The following is a 21,404-nucleotide window of genomic DNA, read 5'->3' as shown; positions in this document are numbered from 1 at the left end:
TCCCGATCAATGGTGCTCTGTTCGCCCCTAGTCAACAAGTTAAAATAAAACGCATTTGAAAATTGATTAGGTTTTATGAAAAATCTAAAATTTAATGATGGTGAAAATTGAGGAACTATGTGTACATCATGTCGAAGTGGGTACACTATAAAGCAAGATGATTTAAAGATCATAAGAGCATATTTTCCGGTGCTCAAAAATTAAAATATTTTCGTCACTTGAAAACCTAGTTGGTAATTTTTAAATATTTATGTAAAGATGATGAGGAGATTTCGTTTGTGCTGAAAAATTGATACTATAGGAACTACAAAACTGTTCCTCGTGAAAATTTATTTAAGAAAATATGTATTTCCTTAGAAAAAAATGTTGTCCAGTTCACCCCGGGTACTCGTTATGCACTTATCTGCACTTATCTTATGCCTATTAAGTGTACACTAAAGTCTTTTTTACGCCTGGATGAGCGCTGATGTAGTCTAGGGGATGGGCTGGCACTAATCTGGTAACCCAGGCGTACCGGGTTTGATTCCCGGTATCGACCAGCAAACTTTTGGGTTCGAATCCCATAAGATGCCGACAGGTAAGATGCGTTTCATTGTACAAGAAATTATATGTTTATCAATTTTTCAGAGGGAATGCATCTGGGGTTAATCTGAAGAGACTATAGCGGCACGGGTAGCCGGCTATTGTAGGTTTCTGAGGTTTGGATGCTTTCCTTCGACGAACCATCGGACCGTGGAAGCCCTAGAAGAAATTCGAAGGCCAAGCCACACAGCCATAGGCAGAACCTTGCTACCGATGGGGGAACCATACATACATACATACGCTGGACTGGAAACAGTGAGAGTCTCGGCAGGGGTTCCACAAGGATAGATACTTAGACTGCGTTTCCTCACGGGAGCGAGACTTGCCACAGTAGCTATCGAAAAGGTGAAAGTTGGATGTGCTCCAAGAGCTTACGTCTGGCTCACCACAAGACCGAGATGGTGCTGATCACCAACCTGATCTCAGCACAATCAGGGACGATTGCAGTTGGACCGTGCGCAATCGAATCCAAGCGTGCGATCAAATACCTGGGGGTGATGATCGACGACCGGCTGAGCTTTACGGCCCACGTCGACTACGTCTATAAAAGAGCGGCAATGGCGACAGCAGCCCTTTCACGGGCCATGTCTAACAACTCGGCGATCCGTTGCAGCAGAAGGAGGGTCCTGGCGAGTGTGACCTCGTCCATTTTGCGGTACGGAGCGGCAGCCTGGAAGGCAGCCTTGAGCAGGCAGTGTAACCTGCAAAAGCTCTGCAGTCTGCAGCGGCTGAAGAACCTGCGAGTAATCAGCGCATACCGAACAGTGTCCTCGGTAGCTGCTGATGTTGTGGCGGGGGTCATGTCCATCCCGGTCTTGCTAGAGGAAGATACCTTCTGCTACGAGCACAGGCACATGCCCGACGTGCGAAAACATGCCAGAGAGGCCTCGTTGTCCAACTGGCAGCACCAGTGGGACAGCTCGGAACGTGGCCGTTGGACCCATCGCTTGACCACGAACATCGGATCCTGGATGGACCGGAGACATGGAGAGGTGGATTTCTGCATGACACAGTTCTTGACTGGTCACATATGTTTCATGCAGTACCACCATTGCATCGGTTTGGACACGTGGCCTCGCCATCCTGTCCACCCTGCGGTGACACAATAGAGACACCAGAACACGTAGTGTTCAATTGTCCGAGGTTCGAAGGGGTACGTGCTAAAATGCTTGCCACCTGCGGACCAGATACGACAGCCGACAACATCGTGCGGAGGATGTGGGAGGATGCCAATACTTGGCGTGTGGTCGGCGATGGGTTCACCCGGATCATGACTGCCCTGCAGAGGATTTGGAACCAGCACCAGTCCGCGACCGATGTAGAGTGACTCCTTCGTCGGAGAGCACCTGAGTAGTGTGCGTCCGACCCTGGCAGTAAAGCATACAAAGATAAGACTTTACCTTCTGCGTATGCCGAGCTGCTAGGTAGGTCGCGCGTCTGTGTAAGATACCTCCAACGTTACTGTCGTGGAGTATCCGGCGGGTGGAGGTGGAGGCTGCGGGGATAAGACTTGACCCTCTCCATAGTCGAACTCGTAGGGGGAAGAGTATTCACGTCGCGGAGTGTTCTCGGGTAGAGTGGTCTCACGTCGCCGTCGGATGAGCCACTCGAGTCGGGTAGGATGACATCACCGTCGGGATTTATCTGAGTCGCAAGCGTTTAAGACCCGGACGTGTGCTGTGACAGGCGCGTGTCCAGGATAAGCTGCTCTCGATTCGGCACACGGACGGGCAAAGAGGAGAGGGCCTCGAGCCAAACCAAGCGGAGCCAAGATCTCGAGTCGTCAGAGGAGAGATCATTGGTAACTTGCAGTGGTCTCGAACAGAGGCGGAGCGCACGATAGACGTGGAAACCAAGCGAGTTGCGAGTAAAGGCCGGACCTCGAGTCGTCAGAGGAGAGGTCCTTAGTCATGAACCGTAGCAAGAGGCAGGGTATATATGCTGGAGTTTTGACTCGAACTGGAGTTAGCCGATGAGCGCTTAAGCGGCGGACTTGGTCTCCCATCTCGGGTATAGCCTTCGATGCAGGTCCGGATGGGAATTATGGTCAGAGGCCCCAGGTGGACTTTATGGCGTAGAGGTACATAGTATAGTATCATGAGTCGTCCAATTGCACTCATGGACCCAGAGTAGCATACTGGGAGGACTCGGTCGCTCGCCGTGCCTTGGAATGCAATCCGTAAAAAGGATTTACCACCTGGGTGATCAACTAATAAAAAAACATACATACATACATACATACATGTATGTACACCGTTCACAATATATCAAAGAAATGCGAAAAAATCACTCATTCCATTGCGGATAACTCATCACAGCCAACTCGTATCGCGTCACAATCTTCTACAAACTTGTTTGTTGACAATTCCTGAAATTCTGAACTTTTTAGCATACTGGAAACATATTTTAGAACACAAAGAGTCAAAGTATGTCGATTTTTCATACACCCAAAATAATCCGCACGTCGTGGCTACGTGAAACACACATATTTTTTATCCAATTGATTTTCACGTAGCTTCTACCAGTAAAACATGTGAACGCACGTCAATAAGAATTCGCATGCTATAGACTCAGCTGCAATTTACGTGAATTTTCATTATGTTCGACGGAATGGGATGATGAAAGCGTCATGAATTAATTTTAGTTTCGAAATGAAATTTAGGTCGATTTGTTTGATGCTTTTTCTTTTTTTGTTTTTCATAAATAACAACGAATATGAAATTTATTCAAATTTATTACCACCATTATTATTCAACACAACACTTACTGTCACTACACTTTTTTGTGATGAGAATTCCGCGGAATCTGCATGCTTATGACTTTCTATTTCCTTTCTGGTTTGCTTCCTTTAGAGATCCCGGTTGACTGGCCTGAAAATATCCACAAAATTAAAATTCGAAAACAATAAAAAAAATAACTTGCATCGAACTCACCAGGATGCAACGATATCTTGGAGCCACTAATCGGAGTTTACTGTTTACCAAACATGACTTTACTTTTCGATGCGCCGGAACTTCTCAAACCGAATCACTTTCCGTAGCAGAATGAATTCTCTTATTGCGCGAAACTTCGAACATCTGCAACGTTGACCACAGTTCCAAATATCCGGAAAACCACGAAATAGCCGAAGACTGATATCAGGTTCAATTCTTATAAGAATTCACTAGCACGCTTGAGAAAAATAACTCCAAACGCCATCCACTTTGACTTTATGTGAAAATCATGAGTAAGTTATGTGGAAGTAAAGTAATTACTACCAAGCAGAGTTGCAAGATTTCAGATTATCATTTGAAATTGATACTCACCGTGATGAGTATCAATAAAGCAGCACAATGAATTTCGTTGTGATGCTCAAAGCTTTTGATGCCAAACGAAATTCGCTGAGCATCACATCTAGAAAAAAATCACAAATCCAGAATCCCATTAGAGAAATCTTCAGCTATATTCCCCACTTTTTCCCCTACTATTTTTTGACGACAGTTAAATTTGTAACGAATCTATGGAATATTTGAATGTATCGTATAATGTGATTAGCTTTTCACACTAGCGACACGCCAAGTTGAACGACTCCAAACGCTTCGATATAAAAAAAAATAAGAGCGCTTTAATGATTGGAGTTTATTGAAACTTTTTAATAACGAAAGTGTTAAAGCTCGTGGTACCTAATGTTATAAAATGTGTCTGTACACAACACACTACCTTATAAATGTTGAGAACAACACTTTAATTTTATAATTTGCAAATACGGCGCTTTGGTACTAAACAATTTATAACATAATTTCATAGTCAAGACGACTTAAATAAAAAAAAATATAAAATTCAGTCGTTGACGCTTTATTGGTTTTCAAAATTAAAAGCAACAACATAATATGGGATAAAAAGCCACATTTCTAATCGATTTTCTGGCTATTTGAAATCAGTAAAATATGCTTAGTTAGCTAAGCATAGAATACATAAATAGAAAAATCGACAATCGATGTTTGTTTTAACTCTCAAGGGCTGAAATTTTGACAAAAAAAAAGATCAAAACTCAGATTTTTTTAGGTTTTTTTTTTCTCGGCTGTTGACATACAAAAAAAAATATGTTGAACTGGAATATGATCACAGTCATCAAATTTTATGCGGTCCCTTTTTCAGAGCATGATGTGTACGAGTGAAGGATGTCTAAATTTGGAAATATTAATAAAGATCATGTATTCTAACAAATATGCATCTATACATTCAGAATTAAAACCTACTTTTTTATATCAACTAAATGAGAAATTTAATTATAGAAGCCGTGATGTCAGTGATAAGCTGTCCTTTGTTTCAACTTTTATTTAATTCTCTTTTCAAACGATCTTTTTTTAAACGTCCTTGGTCATTGACATCCCTTCTCTGTTCCAAACTACTCATTGGTGGTGCAATTTTCTGCAGAATTTTTGACAGTAATAGTCACTTAGAGACTGTAAAAGATCCGGAACAACCGTAGAGAAAACCAATTTTCGAAACCAATCTTAACATTCCCGATTTCACAAAGACCACTTCAAAAAGATGAACTGGGCTGTGAATGATCAATTAACAGTCTAAACTAGCCATTTTACTAAAATTGAACAGTGTTTTTTCCAAGGGTTTCACGAGTTTCTTTTAAAGGGCGTTTTTAGACGTACTCAAAAATCGTTAAAAATCCAGCTATGAAAATAAAAAATCCAGATAAAAATAAAAAAAAATAGAAGTAAGGCCGCTTAACAAAAGAAGCGATTTTACAATTACTCCAAATGGTAGTACAAAAATATTGATCAATCTTAATATTCAATGGCACATTATTATTTCTGACAAATTCTCTTTTCTATTTAGAATTCTATAAATCATCTGGAAACGCTCTTAATAGAATAAGTGGATTTATCGGACATTAGATAGGCTGGTATGAATCATATCCTACTTTTTGGTGCAACGATCATGTTTTCTACTTCAGAAATTTCCCACAGGGAATTTCAAACATCACGCGAGTCGAGATAATATTTGAAAAAGATCTGTGAGCCGGTGCAAATAAAACCGGCTTTCCTTCTCTTGAAAAAGAAAATCTTTAAAATGCATAAAAAATCATTAAAATGTCTTTTTCAAATTGAAATAAAAAAGATTAACCGTTAGGATAGAAGCTACAAACCGCCGCTTTCATTTGAAAGGAAAAATGTTGATATTTCTTTATTACTTTTTATTTGGTTCATAAATGCTTTTCATATGTGGTCGATTCCAGCCGGTTGCATAAGCTGGGATGCCATGCGTTTTAATTGGAATGGTTTTTCGTTGGTAACAATCTTTTTTCAATTTTTATATTTTAAAATTTAATTTGTTTGGAAGATTAAGAAACTATTTTCTTCCTTTATATTAAAACTCTACCTATAAATTTCAACTTCGTTTTTAAGGTCGCCGGTACTAGTAAAAGCAAAGCATAGCTCGAATGCTATAAATAAAATCACAAAACTTTTTTTTGCAAACTTTCGGTAACTCAAAGATACTAAATTTGAAAAATTAGGCCCGGTGGATCCTTATAATTTTAATTCTGAATTTTAGTGTTTCCCAGCTTAGTTGTCTTTGCGGTACTTTTTGTGTTAATATTTATAATAATCAAATATTTAGCTATTCAGATTTTGCTATTTTTTTATGGTTTCTTGTAATGTGCAGAAGATTTGAAATGTTTTTTTTCTGGCAAGCACATTAAGCCATTGGGGGTTTTTGAAGAATTTTGAGCTTGGGCATTTCAATGTTTTCGGTTCTTTTCCATGATTGCAAAACTTTGCATCAATGTTTTTAAGAGATTTAAAAGTACATTACTGTAGGAAATACAATTTCATAACTTGCATGTCTTTAATCCTCTGAAAACGAGCGAGACTCATTAACATATTTGGTCATAAAAACTTTTTGCTCATCCTGTAAAACTTTCATTAAACTAAGACCTAAATATTATAATCAGATTCTTACAAGTCATGATAATACATTCTTCAGAAAGACGTTTTGAAATCAAAACTTTCATTCACAATCAACGTTAACATTTCACACTGAGATTCAAAAAGGAAGAACCTCACTCGATAAATTCTTAACTGAACGAGATTTCGCAACTTTGCTTTAGACAGAAATAAAAAAAAACGAATTCTTATCATCAACCTGATTATACTGAGCTTTTAACAGTTTGTTCTCTATAAAAATGTTTAAAAAATGTATAACTGGCCTTTAACATTCATCAAGTATAACTGACAGTTTTTAAAAAGTTGTGGTATGCTCAGTTTTTTTCTGAACTATAAAACTTGTTTCATTGTTTTATTGTTTCATTGCTTGCACAAATATTATTCCATGGCAACTCTGCCCTCCAAAAAGTAGTTTTTCTGCTCGTGATTCTCAGGCTGAGAAGGCGTTGACATTCAAGACAAAAACCGCTTGTGATACTCACGATGAGATTACCTAACATCACACTGAGATTCAAAAAGGGAAAATCTCACTCAAAAAAATCTCAATCTCATGAGATTTCGCAACCTTGCTACCAAGGCGTCCTTTATACACTGTGGGGGTGCCGCGTAGAATATAAGGATTTTTTTTGTTATGGGCCAGTCTACTGTAGCACCACTGACCACACTGACTTGACTCTTAGAACAAAAATTCAACCATTTTCTGTCTTATTTTTTGTTGTCAGCTTTTGCAGGTTCGCAATACCGACGGCAGGTGGCGAACCTGAAAAATTTGACAAAAAATGCCCTGTAGGAAAAATGGTCCTGTTTAGCCCGATTTTATCGTAGAAATTGCGTATTTTATTTTTAAAGTTGGGTGGCATTTCCTAACTGGGATAGCATTTCTTCAAATTGATCGATGCGCACTCTGGAATCGACATTGCGTACTGTTGGAAAAATGATTTTTTTTGTTTTTTTTTTCTGGAAAAATTATCCAGAAAACGAAATCGAGTGTCCAGTCAGTATGGTCAGTGGTAGCACTATAAGCTACGTTGAAGTCCCATCATGCACGTTTTTTTTTTCTAACCTCATTCGTTGTAAATAAGAACAAATTGATGACCTGTATAAATTCAGCGCGTCCCAGCTGACAAACGAAAACGGCCCCAGACTATAGATTTTGCCGCCTCCAAATAAATGGCCTTACGTAGTACCTTTTTCCAGCACCACCACTCACACAAGTTCACTTGGAGATCATCGTACCAAACGTAATCACAGATCGATCACGTTTTGATAGACAGTCGGCATTTCTCGGACAGAGAGTCAGACCACTAGCTGGTGATGGTGAAGATGCGCCCAAAACTCTCCGCAGTGAACAACAAACGAAACCGACGCCCGCCTCGGTTTAATATCGCACGACTGAAGCAACCTGAGGTCGCAGAAGACTACGCGCAATCGCTCGAAGCAGCGCTGCCGGCAGAGGGTGAGCTTGACGAAGCCCCTCTCAAGAAATGTTGGGATACCATCAAGTCAGTCATCAACATCGTTCCGGAGAACGTCATCGGTCATGTGAAACGAACTTAACGGAACGACTGGTTCGACAAGGAGGAGGGTGATGGACGAAGAAAATGCCTCATGGGCGGCAGTAGTGCGAAGAAGCACTTGTCGAAACCGTCAGCGGAAGAGGCAGCGAGTCCGAATTTTCCAGGAGAGAAAACGCTGCCTGGAGGAGGAGGAGGAGCTCGAGGAGCTGTATCGTTCCCAGGAAACACGGAAGTCCTATCAGATGCTCAACGCCTCTCGCCTTTGTGCCACAAGTCGGAATGTGAGGTGATCAAAAGGTCGAAGCAGCATTTCGATGAACAGCTGAACGGCGCACATGCAGGAACTTAAGACGTTGGGATACAGAATAGCTACCAGAGGAGTGGAAGAAGGGGATAACGTGCCCCATCTACAAGAAGGGCGACAAAACGGACTGTGTGTGAGAACTTCCGAGCGACCACTGTCCTCAATGCCGCTTACAGAGAATGGGAAGTCATCAGGCTGGCTTCATGGGGGACGGACAAGACCTTCAAACTACGGCAAATCCTCCAAAAATGTCGTGAACACCAAGTCCCTACGCATTATCTATTCATCCAACACGAAGTATATACCGGTCTGCGGATACCAGAGACCAGCCGAGCCCGCTTGTCCAGTAGAAGTCGTACCTACTATGGACTCCACAAGCAACTGCGGTCGAAAACACTTAGTATTCGAGCGACGAGTGTTCAACCATCTTTGGAGGGTGTGCAGGAGAGCGAATTGTGAAGGCGAACAATGAATCACGAACTCGCACGACTCCGAACCCAGAAGGTGGCGAAGTGTGGACGGATACGCTGGAGAGGACATTTTGCGAGAATCCCGGACTACTGTCGAGCGAGGTGGTTAGTAGTGTAGCGAATGTTGAATGCCCGAAAAATTGAAGAAAGGTTGCCATAGACCGAGTGAATTGGAGGAATTTTCTTCGGGCACGCATAGCTTTTTTAACTTTTGACTACTTTCTTTGAGCCACAACGTAGACTAGTTCATGGGATGCTGAAAATTCATATCGAAAAATTTGTTGACAAGATAGTTTGGGTAACGCGGAGTATCCAGAAATATTGAAATCGAAAGTAATTCGCTGTTGATAAAATCAGGAACAAATTTGTATGCTAAAAGGCTTATTGGGTAGGTAGTTACATATATGTATATGTAGAAAGTTTTGATCACATATCCATACGTGTGGGTGAACCATTGTTCATTAACCATCATCAACACTATTGGAAGATTGGGGGCTTTTTACTTCATTCGGGTGCATCTAAATCAGAAAAAAATCTTCTGGGAGGGAGTCCCATTGGGGGAATAAATTCATGAAATCTTTATTCTTGCATTATTAAGAATAATATTTTGGTTATTTCTTACTGCCTGCTGGCCGAGTAGAGTTAGGGTCAACTCTATCTGGACTAACAGAAGAAAATGGCAAAATTGTAGTGATATTCTTGAGCCCTTTATATTTAAGGTTTAAACAGCTTTCTCTTGCAATGGATATACAACTCAAATACAACTCTTTTAACCTCATTTCCTCTTCACAGTCGGACTTCAGCGGTCGAGTTGTCAACAATGATCATTTCCTGTACTGGGGCGAGGTGCGCAAAACATCCGACGAGGGAGTCGACTACAACTTCAGTCTGGTGGAGCAAACCGAATTCGTCGATGATGCCACCTTTCAGCCGTTCAAGGTGGGCAAGATGGAACCGTACACCAAACGGTGTTCGGCCATCCGAATCAATTCGCAGGAAAAGTTGAAATATATCTGCAAAAATCAGCTCGGTATTGAGCACGAGTACGAAGAGATTGTGCTGCAGGAAGGGCGATTTCTAGTCGATGGATTCGTTTGCGTCTTCGACGTGAGTGTAGTACCGAATCGAACGGTTGAGAAGCAGGTTGAGTTCGTTACGCAGATAATCAATAACGTTTTGAAGAACAAGAAGCCCGTTGTACTGGTGACTACTAAAAATGACGACGCAAACGAACTATACGTTCGTGAGGCGGAGAAAATCGTTGCTCGGAAGGAGTACAAAGGTCAGATTGCGATGGTGGAAACATCAGCGCATGAAGGCATCAACGTTGACCAGGCGTTCATAGTTTTGGCACAAATGATCGACAAAGTTAAGCAGCGGTCGAAGGTCATTTCGTACGCTGAGGCAGCTAAGCAGCGAACTGATCTACTTAATGCCAGCTCAGATTACGTCACCCACTTGATACGAACGCAGATTACGGACCACAGGTCAATTTGGAGCAGTTCCTCAAAGAAGTTGAGCAACCACAAGGAATGGTTGGATTTCTTGGATCTCTTCGGCCAAGAAGCCGGTCAGCGGCTTTTCAGGCGACATATCAAGAAACTCCGGGAGGACTACCAGGCCAAGAAGCTTCAAAGTTACATGGATTCGTTTGCCTGCGTTTTGCAGGAAATTTTACCCGACATGAATAGTCTCACGTTGGAGTTGGATTCCTACGGAGATTGGCAATCAATTCGAGGATATTTTCGGAATCATGTGGAATATGAGCAGTACTTTTTCGATGCTGTTGAACGCGGTGGAAGCTGGGCAGAATTGAGTGATATGAGTGACATGGAGGACGAGAATCGAATACCTTTCGATATTCTAGAGACACCCGAAGCAGAAACCGTTTTCAAAAATCACATGAACGCGCTGCAACAGGAGCAAAAACGATTAGAGTAAGTATTGAATTATTTTTTTTGTAGATGATTGTACGTAGACTTGAGAGGTAGTATTCGAGATGGCAATCGTCATCATCGAATCAGATGGCTTGGTGTGCAGATCGGCTTTAAACGAATGACATTTTCTTCAACCAAACTGGTGCTTTGTGATAGATTTAACCATATGAAAGAGTAGAACGTGCATTCAGCATGTGTTTGTCTCTGAATCTAACTGAACTCTTTCTTTTGTTTTTATTCCCTGTCTTGGCTTGCATTGTGTTGTGTAATACTAATAACTATTACTTCGAAAGGATGCCAAAAAGGTGAATTTGAGTTTCAATTGAAGAGTTTGTGATTGAATTCGAATTTATAATAATAACTACTGCCACTAACGACATTTTTCCGGATTTACCTCACAGATGGAAGAAGCAGTTCAAGAAGTTGCTGGAAGAAACTGGCTACGTAACGCCCGGTAAACAACTTGCCGAAGTTCGTGTACTGTTCATGGGGCGGGAGTGTTTCGAAGCGCTTTCGGAACACGACTGTCAGCAGATATACGATAACCATCAGCGAGAACTCATCGAGAAGGCCAAACATAATTTTCAGGAGCTGCTGATGGAGCACGCCGATTTGTTCTATCACTTCAAGAACATCGAACCCTCGGGCACGATCACCCAGAATGACATCAAGGAAATCACAGACGTACTTCAAGATGACCTACGCTATAAACTGCTTGATCGGTTGGATCAAGATCGAAAGTTAATGCTGTTCCAACATCTGGGATTCGTGCATTGTCCAATTCGAGAGCACTGTCCCGCTTTCCCGAACTGCATGGACGCACTGATCGAGCGAATACTTATAGCCAATCAGTCGTGAGTATTTATAACTTATTTATAAATTAAATTCATAATTTTTCATGTGTTATGTTTTTTTTTCAACAGGCTGCCAAACCCAAGGTTTGCACAAAAAGATGGTCAACTGCAGTTAAACCTGATAGTTATCGGACTGGATTACATAGCCAACGAATTCATCGATAAAGTACATCAGCATTGTAACGACAACGGCGAGTACATCGTGGACAACCAGGTTTATGGATTGAACATAGAAACTATCAATAGGGATAACGACTCGTTCCAGTTCGAGCTAGCTTCTAAGGGGCTGATCTGCTGTTACTCGAATAGGCAAACGTTTACCTACATCTACGAAATACTGGAGCGGCTTATGGTTGATAACTTGGATTTCAAAGACAGTGTCAACAACTTACACATTGTATTTATGAGTGATGATAAAAATAGCGAAACCACGTTGCAGCAGTTACAGAGTGACGGGCAATCGTTGGCAGAGAGGCTACACTGTGTTTTCATAGATGAGAATGAATTTTACGCATCGGGCCAGGAGACGCGATTTGTAGACACCACATTAAACAGTGTTATTGACTCGATTCCGTTTGAGGAGTTGAAGTACGGTATGAATCTTGCAGACATTCCAGATCTGAGGGTCATCATGTGCATCTTCTGCGGTGATCCCTATTCCAGTGAAAACATTCTCAGCTCGATGATGATTGAACAGTGTTGTATAAACGCTGGTGAACGGAATATCATCTTCGAAATGTTTTTAGGAGATTCTAAAAGACGGGTAGAACTTATACTATCTTCCTATCACGGAGCTAATGCATTTAGAGATGATCTCGTGCATGGATTTATTTTATTGTATTCCAGCAAACGAAAGGCTTCTCTATCTACTTTAAGTGCTTTTTCGCTGAACATTCCAAATCTGCCGATGCAAATTGTAGCTGTATCAGAACAAGGAGGGGTCAATGCATTCTTCAACAACGAAATGTCACAGAAACTTATCACCGAAGGTAATGCCGTTGCGGATAAACTTCGAGCACACTTTGCTACGGCTTCGGATGATGATAATCAGTTCAAATTTACATCGTTTGCTCCTTTCTTGAAAGAGGTTTGGGACAAGAAACCGGAGATAGAACATGCTTTCAATATGGAGGAACCACTCACCATCGACTCCGGAGAAGGAACTATGGAACATTCCATGCACCATCATCATCAACAAGCTCCTCAACCACCTCCACGGTATGAGAGCTACTTGATCAACGGATCCGCAACGACATATCGCGGACATCAGCATCCTCACCAACAGCAGAAAATGCTATTTGACAACCGATCTATAAATTCGCTAGACGATTTGGATAACCTGAAGCAACACCAACAACAATACTCCAATATGTACTATTATGAAGATAGCAGTGATTTTGACAAAGGTGGCAGCAACCAGGGCTTCCAGATCTATCCACCTCCAACTACACCCCCAGAGCCAGCACCGCCAGATCATCTTCTAACACCATCGTCAATTTTGAGACAATTGAAGGCGAACACTGTATCCCAGTCGCAGAGTAGTCTGGAAGAAATTAATTGTAAGTTCAATTTATTTAAGTAATCGATAAGATCAAAATAGTTTTTGACATTCGGGGACTAATCACGGCTAAGCGGTATCATCAATCAATTCAAAACTAATACGGTTACCATTTTCTGCTCTATTTCTCTCTACATCTACATTCATTGTTCTGAACACACATCAGCCGATGTCAGTGGATCCAAGGACTCGATCAACACTTATGACTCAGGTTATTATCGCTTTTCTTCACTAATAAAGGTTTTCCATGGTTTATCTTTAAAAGTTTCAGAAAGCTGTTAACCTAAAGCTTAATCGGGTTAATCGGAACATTAATTTTTTTCGCACAGGTTGGTTGGACGATGGTTTCCTCATCCCAAAGCATGACAACAAAACTAACGAGGACATGTGGAAAAACATGAATGCCCATCACGCTTTCACAACCGGTCGGAGGCCTAACCAGAGCTCGTTCGCTAAAAAGATACGACCAAAAGGGCCTAGCCAAACGTTGAAACAGCCGGGCAAACTGAACCTCAAAAGCTTTGCCATCGTGAATGAAGCTATTGCCCGGATGAATCTAGGCCAGGATGGTCAGGTGAGCTTGGGAATGGGTGGAGGTGGTCAACCCATGACGGAGAAGGAGAAGAAGAGAGCGAAGAAGTTGCTACAACAGCAGTTGGAGAATGCTCCTCTGGCGGCACCCGAAGACGATAGCGAAGACTATGAAGATGAAGCGGGCTACGAACAGATCAATGATGCTTTCAGCGATGCAGTTAACAATGTGGCAAGTCAATTATTCACCACCTTTGGAGGCGGTGGGCAGCGTGGTGTACCTATGGATCAACAGGGGCTTGATGCTAGTGGTAAGAACAAGCTGAGACAACGAAGGGACAAAGAGCAAAGTAAGTGGAAAGTTGCGATATTCTGTCTAATAATCCGTATTTGATAATGTTTTTTTTTGTGATTGCAGCAGTATTTAACATTCAAGAGTACTCTGATTCGGAGAGCGATTCCAGTTCGCTGGAAAGAAAACGCTCTACCGACGGTTACTCAAAAATTAACCGGAAGCCGAAGGGACACACGAGGCACCGAAAAAAGCGAACAGCCATTCCAGTGCAACCACCGAAAATTCCTTCGGGACCTTTCGGTGTTGGTAGTGGAGGAGGAATGGGTCCTGCGGACGGTATGGGACCGCAAATGATGAGTGGTGGTCCACTTGGATCGGCTCTCGGGATGCCAATGATGTATCAGAAGCTGAAAAATGAGAAAAACATTGGTCTGGACAAGGACAAGCAAGAAGATGAATCCAGCATTGATGTATCCTCTCCGAGGGACAATAGTTCACCAATCGTGAGTAGCACTTTTTGCTAAATTATTTTAGAAATGAATTATCGGATTATTAATTTACAGTTTGGTGTGCTTCCTAAAACGGGCGACCGAGAGAAACTCATCACTAAACAGAAAAATTGGTTTGGAAAAGAAATCGACAGTAGCAAGAGCAGTTCCAAAGACTCGAAAGATTCTGACTCGAAGAAGACGAGCAGTCGTAACAAGAGCAATAAAAATGCTCCACCAGTGCCGCAGCAACCGTCACTGGCTAGCTTCAAGCAAGCCGATGGTAATCTGGTTCCACTGTTTGTGGAGAAATGTGTCAAATTCATCGAGCAGGAAGGACTGGATTCTGAAGGGATCTATCGAGTGCCTGGAAATCGTACACACGTGGATCTACTCTATCAAAAGTTTGACGAAGGTAAGTGTCTGTTAAATAACTAAGGGATAAGATTAAAAATATTTACAAACAAATAACTATTATTTATAGAAGTTGATGTGGACATCGAGAAACTAGACATTCCAGTGAACGCCGTAGCAACTGCGCTGAAAGATTTCTTTGCTAAAAAATTGCCACCGCTGTTCAGTCCGGACAGCATGTCTGAGCTGGAAGAGATAGCCGGATCCCGACCGCTGCAGTCCATCAGTAGCCTCAGTATGGAGGTCAAAACCGACCGGAGTTGTCGGTTGATCGCGTTGAGGTCTCTGCTCGGAAAACTACCACCGAGTAACTTTGCGATTCTGAGCTTTATTTTCCAACACTTCGTTAGGTAAGTTAAAATCGACCGATTGCATGTCTTGGATTCACTAATCAACTTAATTTTATCCTGTCCGTTATGCAGGGTATCCGAAAACTCCAAGCTCAACAGCATGGACAGCAAAAATTTAGCGATCTGCTGGTGGCCTACATTGCTTCCAATCGAATTTACCGACATGATGCGCTTCGAAACGATGCGGCCCTACCTAGAGGACATTGTGCAGACAATGATCGATCAGTTCCCGTTTCTGTTCTGTGGGGAGGAAGCCTTCGTGATGGTCTGATGTAGCGCTACCGGTGGCGGCGATGAGAATCGCTAGGAAAGCGTAGAGGTTACTTGTTGATTAATTTTTAGTTTGCGCTTTCGGTCTTTTCATTTTTCAACGAAACTTTCGGCAAATGTGTGATGTCTCCATTGATCGATGTAACATTACGTGTAGGTCATTAGAATGCTAAGTTACAAATAGTATTTTCTCTTAGATAGGAATTTTTGAAGAAAAAACAAACGCTAAAAATGAAACGTGTTGTCTAATTTAGTATGCTTATGTGCAGCCGTGTATTTATGCCATAGTGTAATGCTTTAAGCGATCAAGAGATAAACGCAGAAAAATCGCTCGTGCTTATATTTTGCCTCTGATTTGTGATGAATTGGTAAAAATCGATAAGAATCGAGCCCAAGATGTTTTAATTTTTTTAAATAGTTTTAAAAAATTAAAGCCTATTCTATTTCAGACTTCAGGAAGAAAAAGATACAAAAAATTAACGTTTGTCAGAAGTCACGAAACCAACATTTTGGAATGTGTTAATGATTTCGAACAAGTGGAAGTGAAAAACAGAAAACAGAAACTCTACAAACAGATTCACCAATATTTTAACTAATTTTTCAGAGTATTTACGAAATCTGAAAACGAAACAATGGCAGAACATATTTGTATATTTACCTGTATGTATATTTTAAGACATAATCTAGTGCATTGTTCTAAGTGGCGATAGAGAAGTCGATTGTGAACACAATATGATTTACGCAGAGATAAGCGAAAGCTGTAACAAATATGTGGTGATACTGTGTAGATTACGAATGTGGAATATATATTTTTTGCGCCCATAGGCTTGTAGTTCTTCTCGAAAATAGGAGGATATTATCGATAAAACCACCCATTTAAATTGTTCCATCTCGAACTTAAACCAATCGAATTGGGAACTCGAACGAAGAAAAAGTTTCTTATAGTGCCAGGCAGTTCCAGGGTTCAAAAATGGGCAGTTCCACAGAACTTATCTCTAAATTGATGGCTATTTTTTTATTTCAAACTTAGGCAGGCACATTTCCAAACACAATTTAGCTTGAGTTCAATGTTCAAGTAAGGTACACCGGGGTAAGTGGGGACGCGGGGTAAGTGGGGACGGTGGCTATTAAAACAATACTGTGTACTATTTTTTCAAACTTTTAATGCAGAATGTTAAATTTACTTGTAATCTATCCAATAACTATAAAAGAGTTACGGTTCCGACAATTGCGGATGTTTACGGTGACTTTTTGTAAATTTTCTATTTTTAACTACGATGTGGAGTTGATGTACATCTTTTTCAATCGCAAATTTCTCGTAAACTAGCTGGCTCTTGACGAAAAACTCTACATTGAAACAATCCTTACATTCGAAACAACCAGTTAGGAAAAGAAACGACGGTTAAAAATTGAGAAAAAAGGGTTTATTTGCAAAAATCTAAAATTTTGTCTCCAAACCCTACCTGGGGTAAGTGGGGACGGCTTTATAAAACTTGATGTTTACACATTTTTTTCAATTTTCTCTCCTTCATTCAATACAATTTAGCTTTATTTAGCATTTAGATAAAGAAAAATTGGAAAAAGTACTTGTTTTTTCTAAAATAAGTATATATTTTCAATAGTATCGGATTACATACAATAATTATTGAAAGATGCCTTATTAATAGTACCATGAACTTTTTTCGAAATTTCGTACGGTTCGAGCAATAAAGTAACGCATTCAACCAAAAAAACACAAATTTGTTGAAAATTTCATGAGAAATCAAAGGGAAAATCTACCGTCCCCACTTACCCCATAAAGCGGGGCAAGTGAAGACACCAGCAGGCCATAACAATTTACGTGAGAACTTTTTTCGCTTTGCTTCTATCAAGCTCATCTCTTCAGCATTTGTGAAAAACATGTTCAGCATCATATTGAACTCAATTTTATCAAAATTGACCCACTGCTGATTTTTTAATGATTTTTTAAAGTTGAACTATATGAAAACCCGTCCCCACTTACCCCGGTGTACCTTATAGAAAAATAAATAGGTCTTGAATCTTCACAATAACACCAAAAACAAAATCAATAGATAGCAAAAAATGTCCTACAATACCCTGGAATCCTTACATTGAAGAACCTCATTAACCAGAGACTAACGAAACGTGCCATCCTGAATTAGACTTTTTTCAAGAATAAAATTTTAACGAAACTATTAACCACCCGTCTTAAATTTCTCGAAGTTTTATTCGAAGTTTGTTTTCTCGACAGAGCTATGAAGTCATTACGAACTTTCGTCCCAACGAATCTTGAATATCTGAAGGATTAAGAAACTGATTGATTTCTGTACCCCTACTACTTACTAAAAATTTTATTTTTCCCAATGTATTGTGAACGTTCTCTGGTCCAAACAAGCATATTATGAAAAGCAAAGTGTTTCTAAGACACTCTAAAGAGTGAATAGAGAGGATCGCGGAAATCCTATTACAAGAACGAAGTGAGAGAATCATACGCTTTAAAAGTACGTCTATTGTTTTATTGTGTTGTTTTAATTTTATGTTTCGTCATGGCTCATTTATTATTTTTAGAACGAAAACGTAAATAGTCTTTATTTTAAAATGCGATCGAACTTTAAAATAGGATACTTGCGAGGAGAAAAACTGTAAGGATCGTTCTACTAGATAGAAATAGAGTACCCAATGCAAAAAACGCTTCTTAAAAGCTAAACATATGTGCATAGTTGTTAGAGTCTACACAATTTATGACACTGATCATAAGCTAATTGTATTCAATTACTTGAGTGAGCGACGGTTGGAATACCAAGTTCGAACACGGACAAGGAAACAGAACAAAATCACAATGATAAACTGTGTTGCGTAATTGTATGAGTAAGTGTAATATAAAATGTATCAATGCTTTTCAGTTTTCAGCATAAACGTGTCGTATTGATATTGATATGATTTGCACTAATTGGAACTTATTTTTTTCTCTGGCCTTCTAAATGCAGCATTGGCGATACGCCTCAATTATACTTGAGTTGTTACATTGAAACTTTATTGACAATTAAACTCGTAAATGATAAAAGAGAAAATACAGCGAGTTCTAACATTTTTTCAAATACTCAAAAAGGATTTTGGTTTAGAAACTGTTCATGTACCATAGGGCGATAACTTCAAACCGTTGCTGTTCATCCTGTTGTGACACTTTTTTTATCACATTTAGCACTCATGAATTGTATTCAGTTCTCAATCACTCGGAAATAATAATGTTCTGTACCTTATCGGCGTATCCTTTACCGGATGACTTGAGCAAACATGTGCACATCTTCTTACACAAAAACAACTTAAAAAAAGCATTCGTCGTCGACGAAACATTTGGAGAAAGCTACTTTGCGATTTGGTTACTATTGTGATTGTGAATGAAACTTAACCCATCTTTAAACCGGAAACAAAGTAAAGATCGAGATCAAATCAGTGAAATATGGCACATCCATGTTAGGCAGCGGAATCAAAAGGACGAATCTCACTGTGAAAAAGAAGCTCTAAAAGCGGTACACGTTGAGAGCTTCTTCCAATGATAACGCGTTGGAAAGCTTTATACGGTAATCTTTAAGGACACCCATCGTGAAAGCCGCGATTTTAAGGCAATGATTGATCACTGCATGATTCACCGCGAAGATGAGAATAGGATTCCCAAGAATAGTCGTCTCAAATTGTCTCGCGCACATACACTAGTAGATATCTAGGCGATTGAAAAAACACAAATACTATTAAAACATGATAAACCAAAACAAGTTGTAAATTCGTGTCTTGATGAAACCAAAATCTTAAGAACAAATAATGGATAAGGATATAAAACGCCAAAAGATAACTTAAAAACAGTAATACTCGTTGTTTTGTCCCTTCCTCTGCATTTTTGTAAGCGATCGGCTAGTTGTTCCATTTTAAAAGAAATGTAAAAACGCTGTTTAGATAAATACTCCATTTGTCCTTCCTCGAAATCAAATTACAAAAATCTACTCCCAGAATCAATAATTTTCCTTTCCATTGTGCGTTACGCATAACATCTGAAAACCTAGAAGAAAAAAGATACAAAAAAACGAACTAAATGTTGTTACACTCTGTATCCTAGTATAAAAGACTCTATGAAAAAAAACTTAAGAACATATTGATGTGACACTACGCATTTTAAGTTCGTTTTCCAATAACCTCGATTCCCAATGCTCGATTGCTTCCCGTCGTAGGATCCGAACGAACGATACTATTGTTAGCCGGATGAGTACATATACAAGGCAGAACATTTCTCAATTACCTACCTACCTACTCAGCAAATACAACTGAAGTCCCACAAGTGAGAACTTTAGATAGTAAACCGAAAACGATACAAATAAAAGCCAAGAAAGTTCTAGGAAAATAAAACGAATGTTAGACAGAAAACCTTCCTTCCCCAAGTATAATAGAATCAATCCAAGATGCTTTCGTTTCGTTTAAGCACTGAAGACCCCTGCACATCACTGCAAGTATAGTATTACATCAGCTCATCAAAAAAAATGCGCTCTTATGCTACAGTCACCATTCAAACGGAAAATTAACTCCAAAGAGGTTGGACGGTTGGATTAGAGGTTTGAAATAGATGTCTGAAGGATCCTTCTCCAATTGATAAGAAAACTGAGGTTGAAAAACTTCAAAATTTCAGTGAATGTGAACATGAATGTAATATGGTGTGAGCATTACAAGCATCGAGTCACACAAGCATATACTCGTCACAAATTGGAATAATTACTACCAAAAGCTCCTACTAGAAAGAAAGAAAACAACAAATAAGACTCGTCCCTCTTAACACTTGCATGTAAACGGTGATTGTCAGTCACGTTTAAGAAAAATAGCCGCATAACAAACAGAAAACAAAAAAAAATCAAGTCAGAACAAACCCCGCAGTAAATGATCGAACGAGGAAAGGGAGATGAGAGGGAACGAAAATGATTCTTCTTTGTCCTTGCTAGCTTTTTGTAAGAAGTTTTTAACAAAACAAATGGAAAAAATCGAAAAAAAAGTCATGAAAAAAACTAGTATTGAATGTGTCAAAACAAAACCAAGATTGAAACATAATGGATAATACAACAAAAACAACTGGTGGAAAATTGTTTAAATATATGAATAAAATTAGTTCATGATTGATTATTTCTTTCCGAAATCAATAAAAATTCTATAATTCGTTGCTCAAAAATTTCTTTGTATGCCTAAGTTTAGCTAAATTTAAAAACCGTTGAAAATACAAAAGATCGGTCGAAGAGTTGAAACATTTTAAACTATTTTTTTATCAAGATAAGTTAAAGCAAGTCCTAGCGTAATTTAGTCACTCCACGTGCACAAGATCTGGACAAATATCTTATGCCCAACAATACTTATAAATTTGAATCTTGACCGCCAAACGGGGTTTCTACCAAAAGTTTTAGGAATAAGATCGCCCACCTTCATGTGTCAAGAAGGCAGATGCAACAGCGCAGAAGTCAAGTATGGTTGCTCCTATAAACCGAGAGTTCGTGTCAAGCGATTAAAAGTGTTGAATTTGAAAATTGAATTTAGAAATCACAATCACGTTTTTTATTCTCCTAGTGAAAACCAGATGGCGCTACGTACTTTCCTGAAACTCCCCAACGGAAGCTTCAATACGAGAACATTATTCAAAAGTTCTGAAAGTTGCCTCTAGAGACCGAGAGAGGTCGCGTCGAGCGATTGACTGAATTTTATCTTTTGGATTTTAACAATTTGAAGCAAGATACAGGGCTAGAAGTTGGTCACTTTTTAGTAACTTTGTCACTTTTTTCAGGCTAGTCACTGAGAAGTTACTTTTTTTGAAATTTGGTCCCTAAAGTCACTATTTTGTATATAATATCCTTACATTTGAGC

The 21,404-nt window shown here is 39.8% G+C and overlaps 1 protein-coding gene across 4 annotated transcripts in view; it reads left to right on the top strand.

Annotated features, from left to right (window-relative positions):
- Positions 1-20,660, top strand: part of LOC129751682 (rho GTPase-activating protein 190) — a 161,871-nt gene extending 141,211 nt beyond the window's left edge. For 2 of the 4 annotated variants that reach the window (XM_055747350.1, XM_055747340.1), the window contains exons 5-13: positions 9,611-10,755; positions 11,157-11,609; positions 11,679-13,168; positions 13,334-13,378; positions 13,497-14,048; positions 14,117-14,496; positions 14,557-14,896; positions 14,966-15,245; positions 15,318-20,660. In XM_055747350.1, the coding sequence (XP_055603325.1) occupies positions 9,611-10,755; positions 11,157-11,609; positions 11,679-13,168; positions 13,334-13,378; positions 13,497-14,048; positions 14,117-14,496; positions 14,557-14,896; positions 14,966-15,245; positions 15,318-15,516 (4,884 nt within the window). In that variant the 3' untranslated portion in view covers positions 15,517-20,660. The remainder of the gene's footprint in view (positions 1-9,610; positions 10,756-11,156; positions 11,610-11,678; positions 13,169-13,333; positions 13,379-13,496; positions 14,049-14,116; positions 14,497-14,556; positions 14,897-14,965; positions 15,246-15,317) is intronic. The other 2 variants (XM_055747357.1, XM_055747363.1) reach the window with 2 other exon arrangements.
- Positions 20,661-21,404: the final 744 nt, after the last annotated feature.

The sequence above is a fragment of the Uranotaenia lowii genome, chromosome 1, assembly GCF_029784155.1.
Source record: "Uranotaenia lowii strain MFRU-FL chromosome 1, ASM2978415v1, whole genome shotgun sequence".
Taxonomy (NCBI): domain Eukaryota; kingdom Metazoa; phylum Arthropoda; class Insecta; order Diptera; family Culicidae; genus Uranotaenia; species Uranotaenia lowii.
The sequence above is the reverse complement of the archived record's forward strand: the minus strand, read 5'-3'. Positions and strand labels throughout refer to the sequence as shown.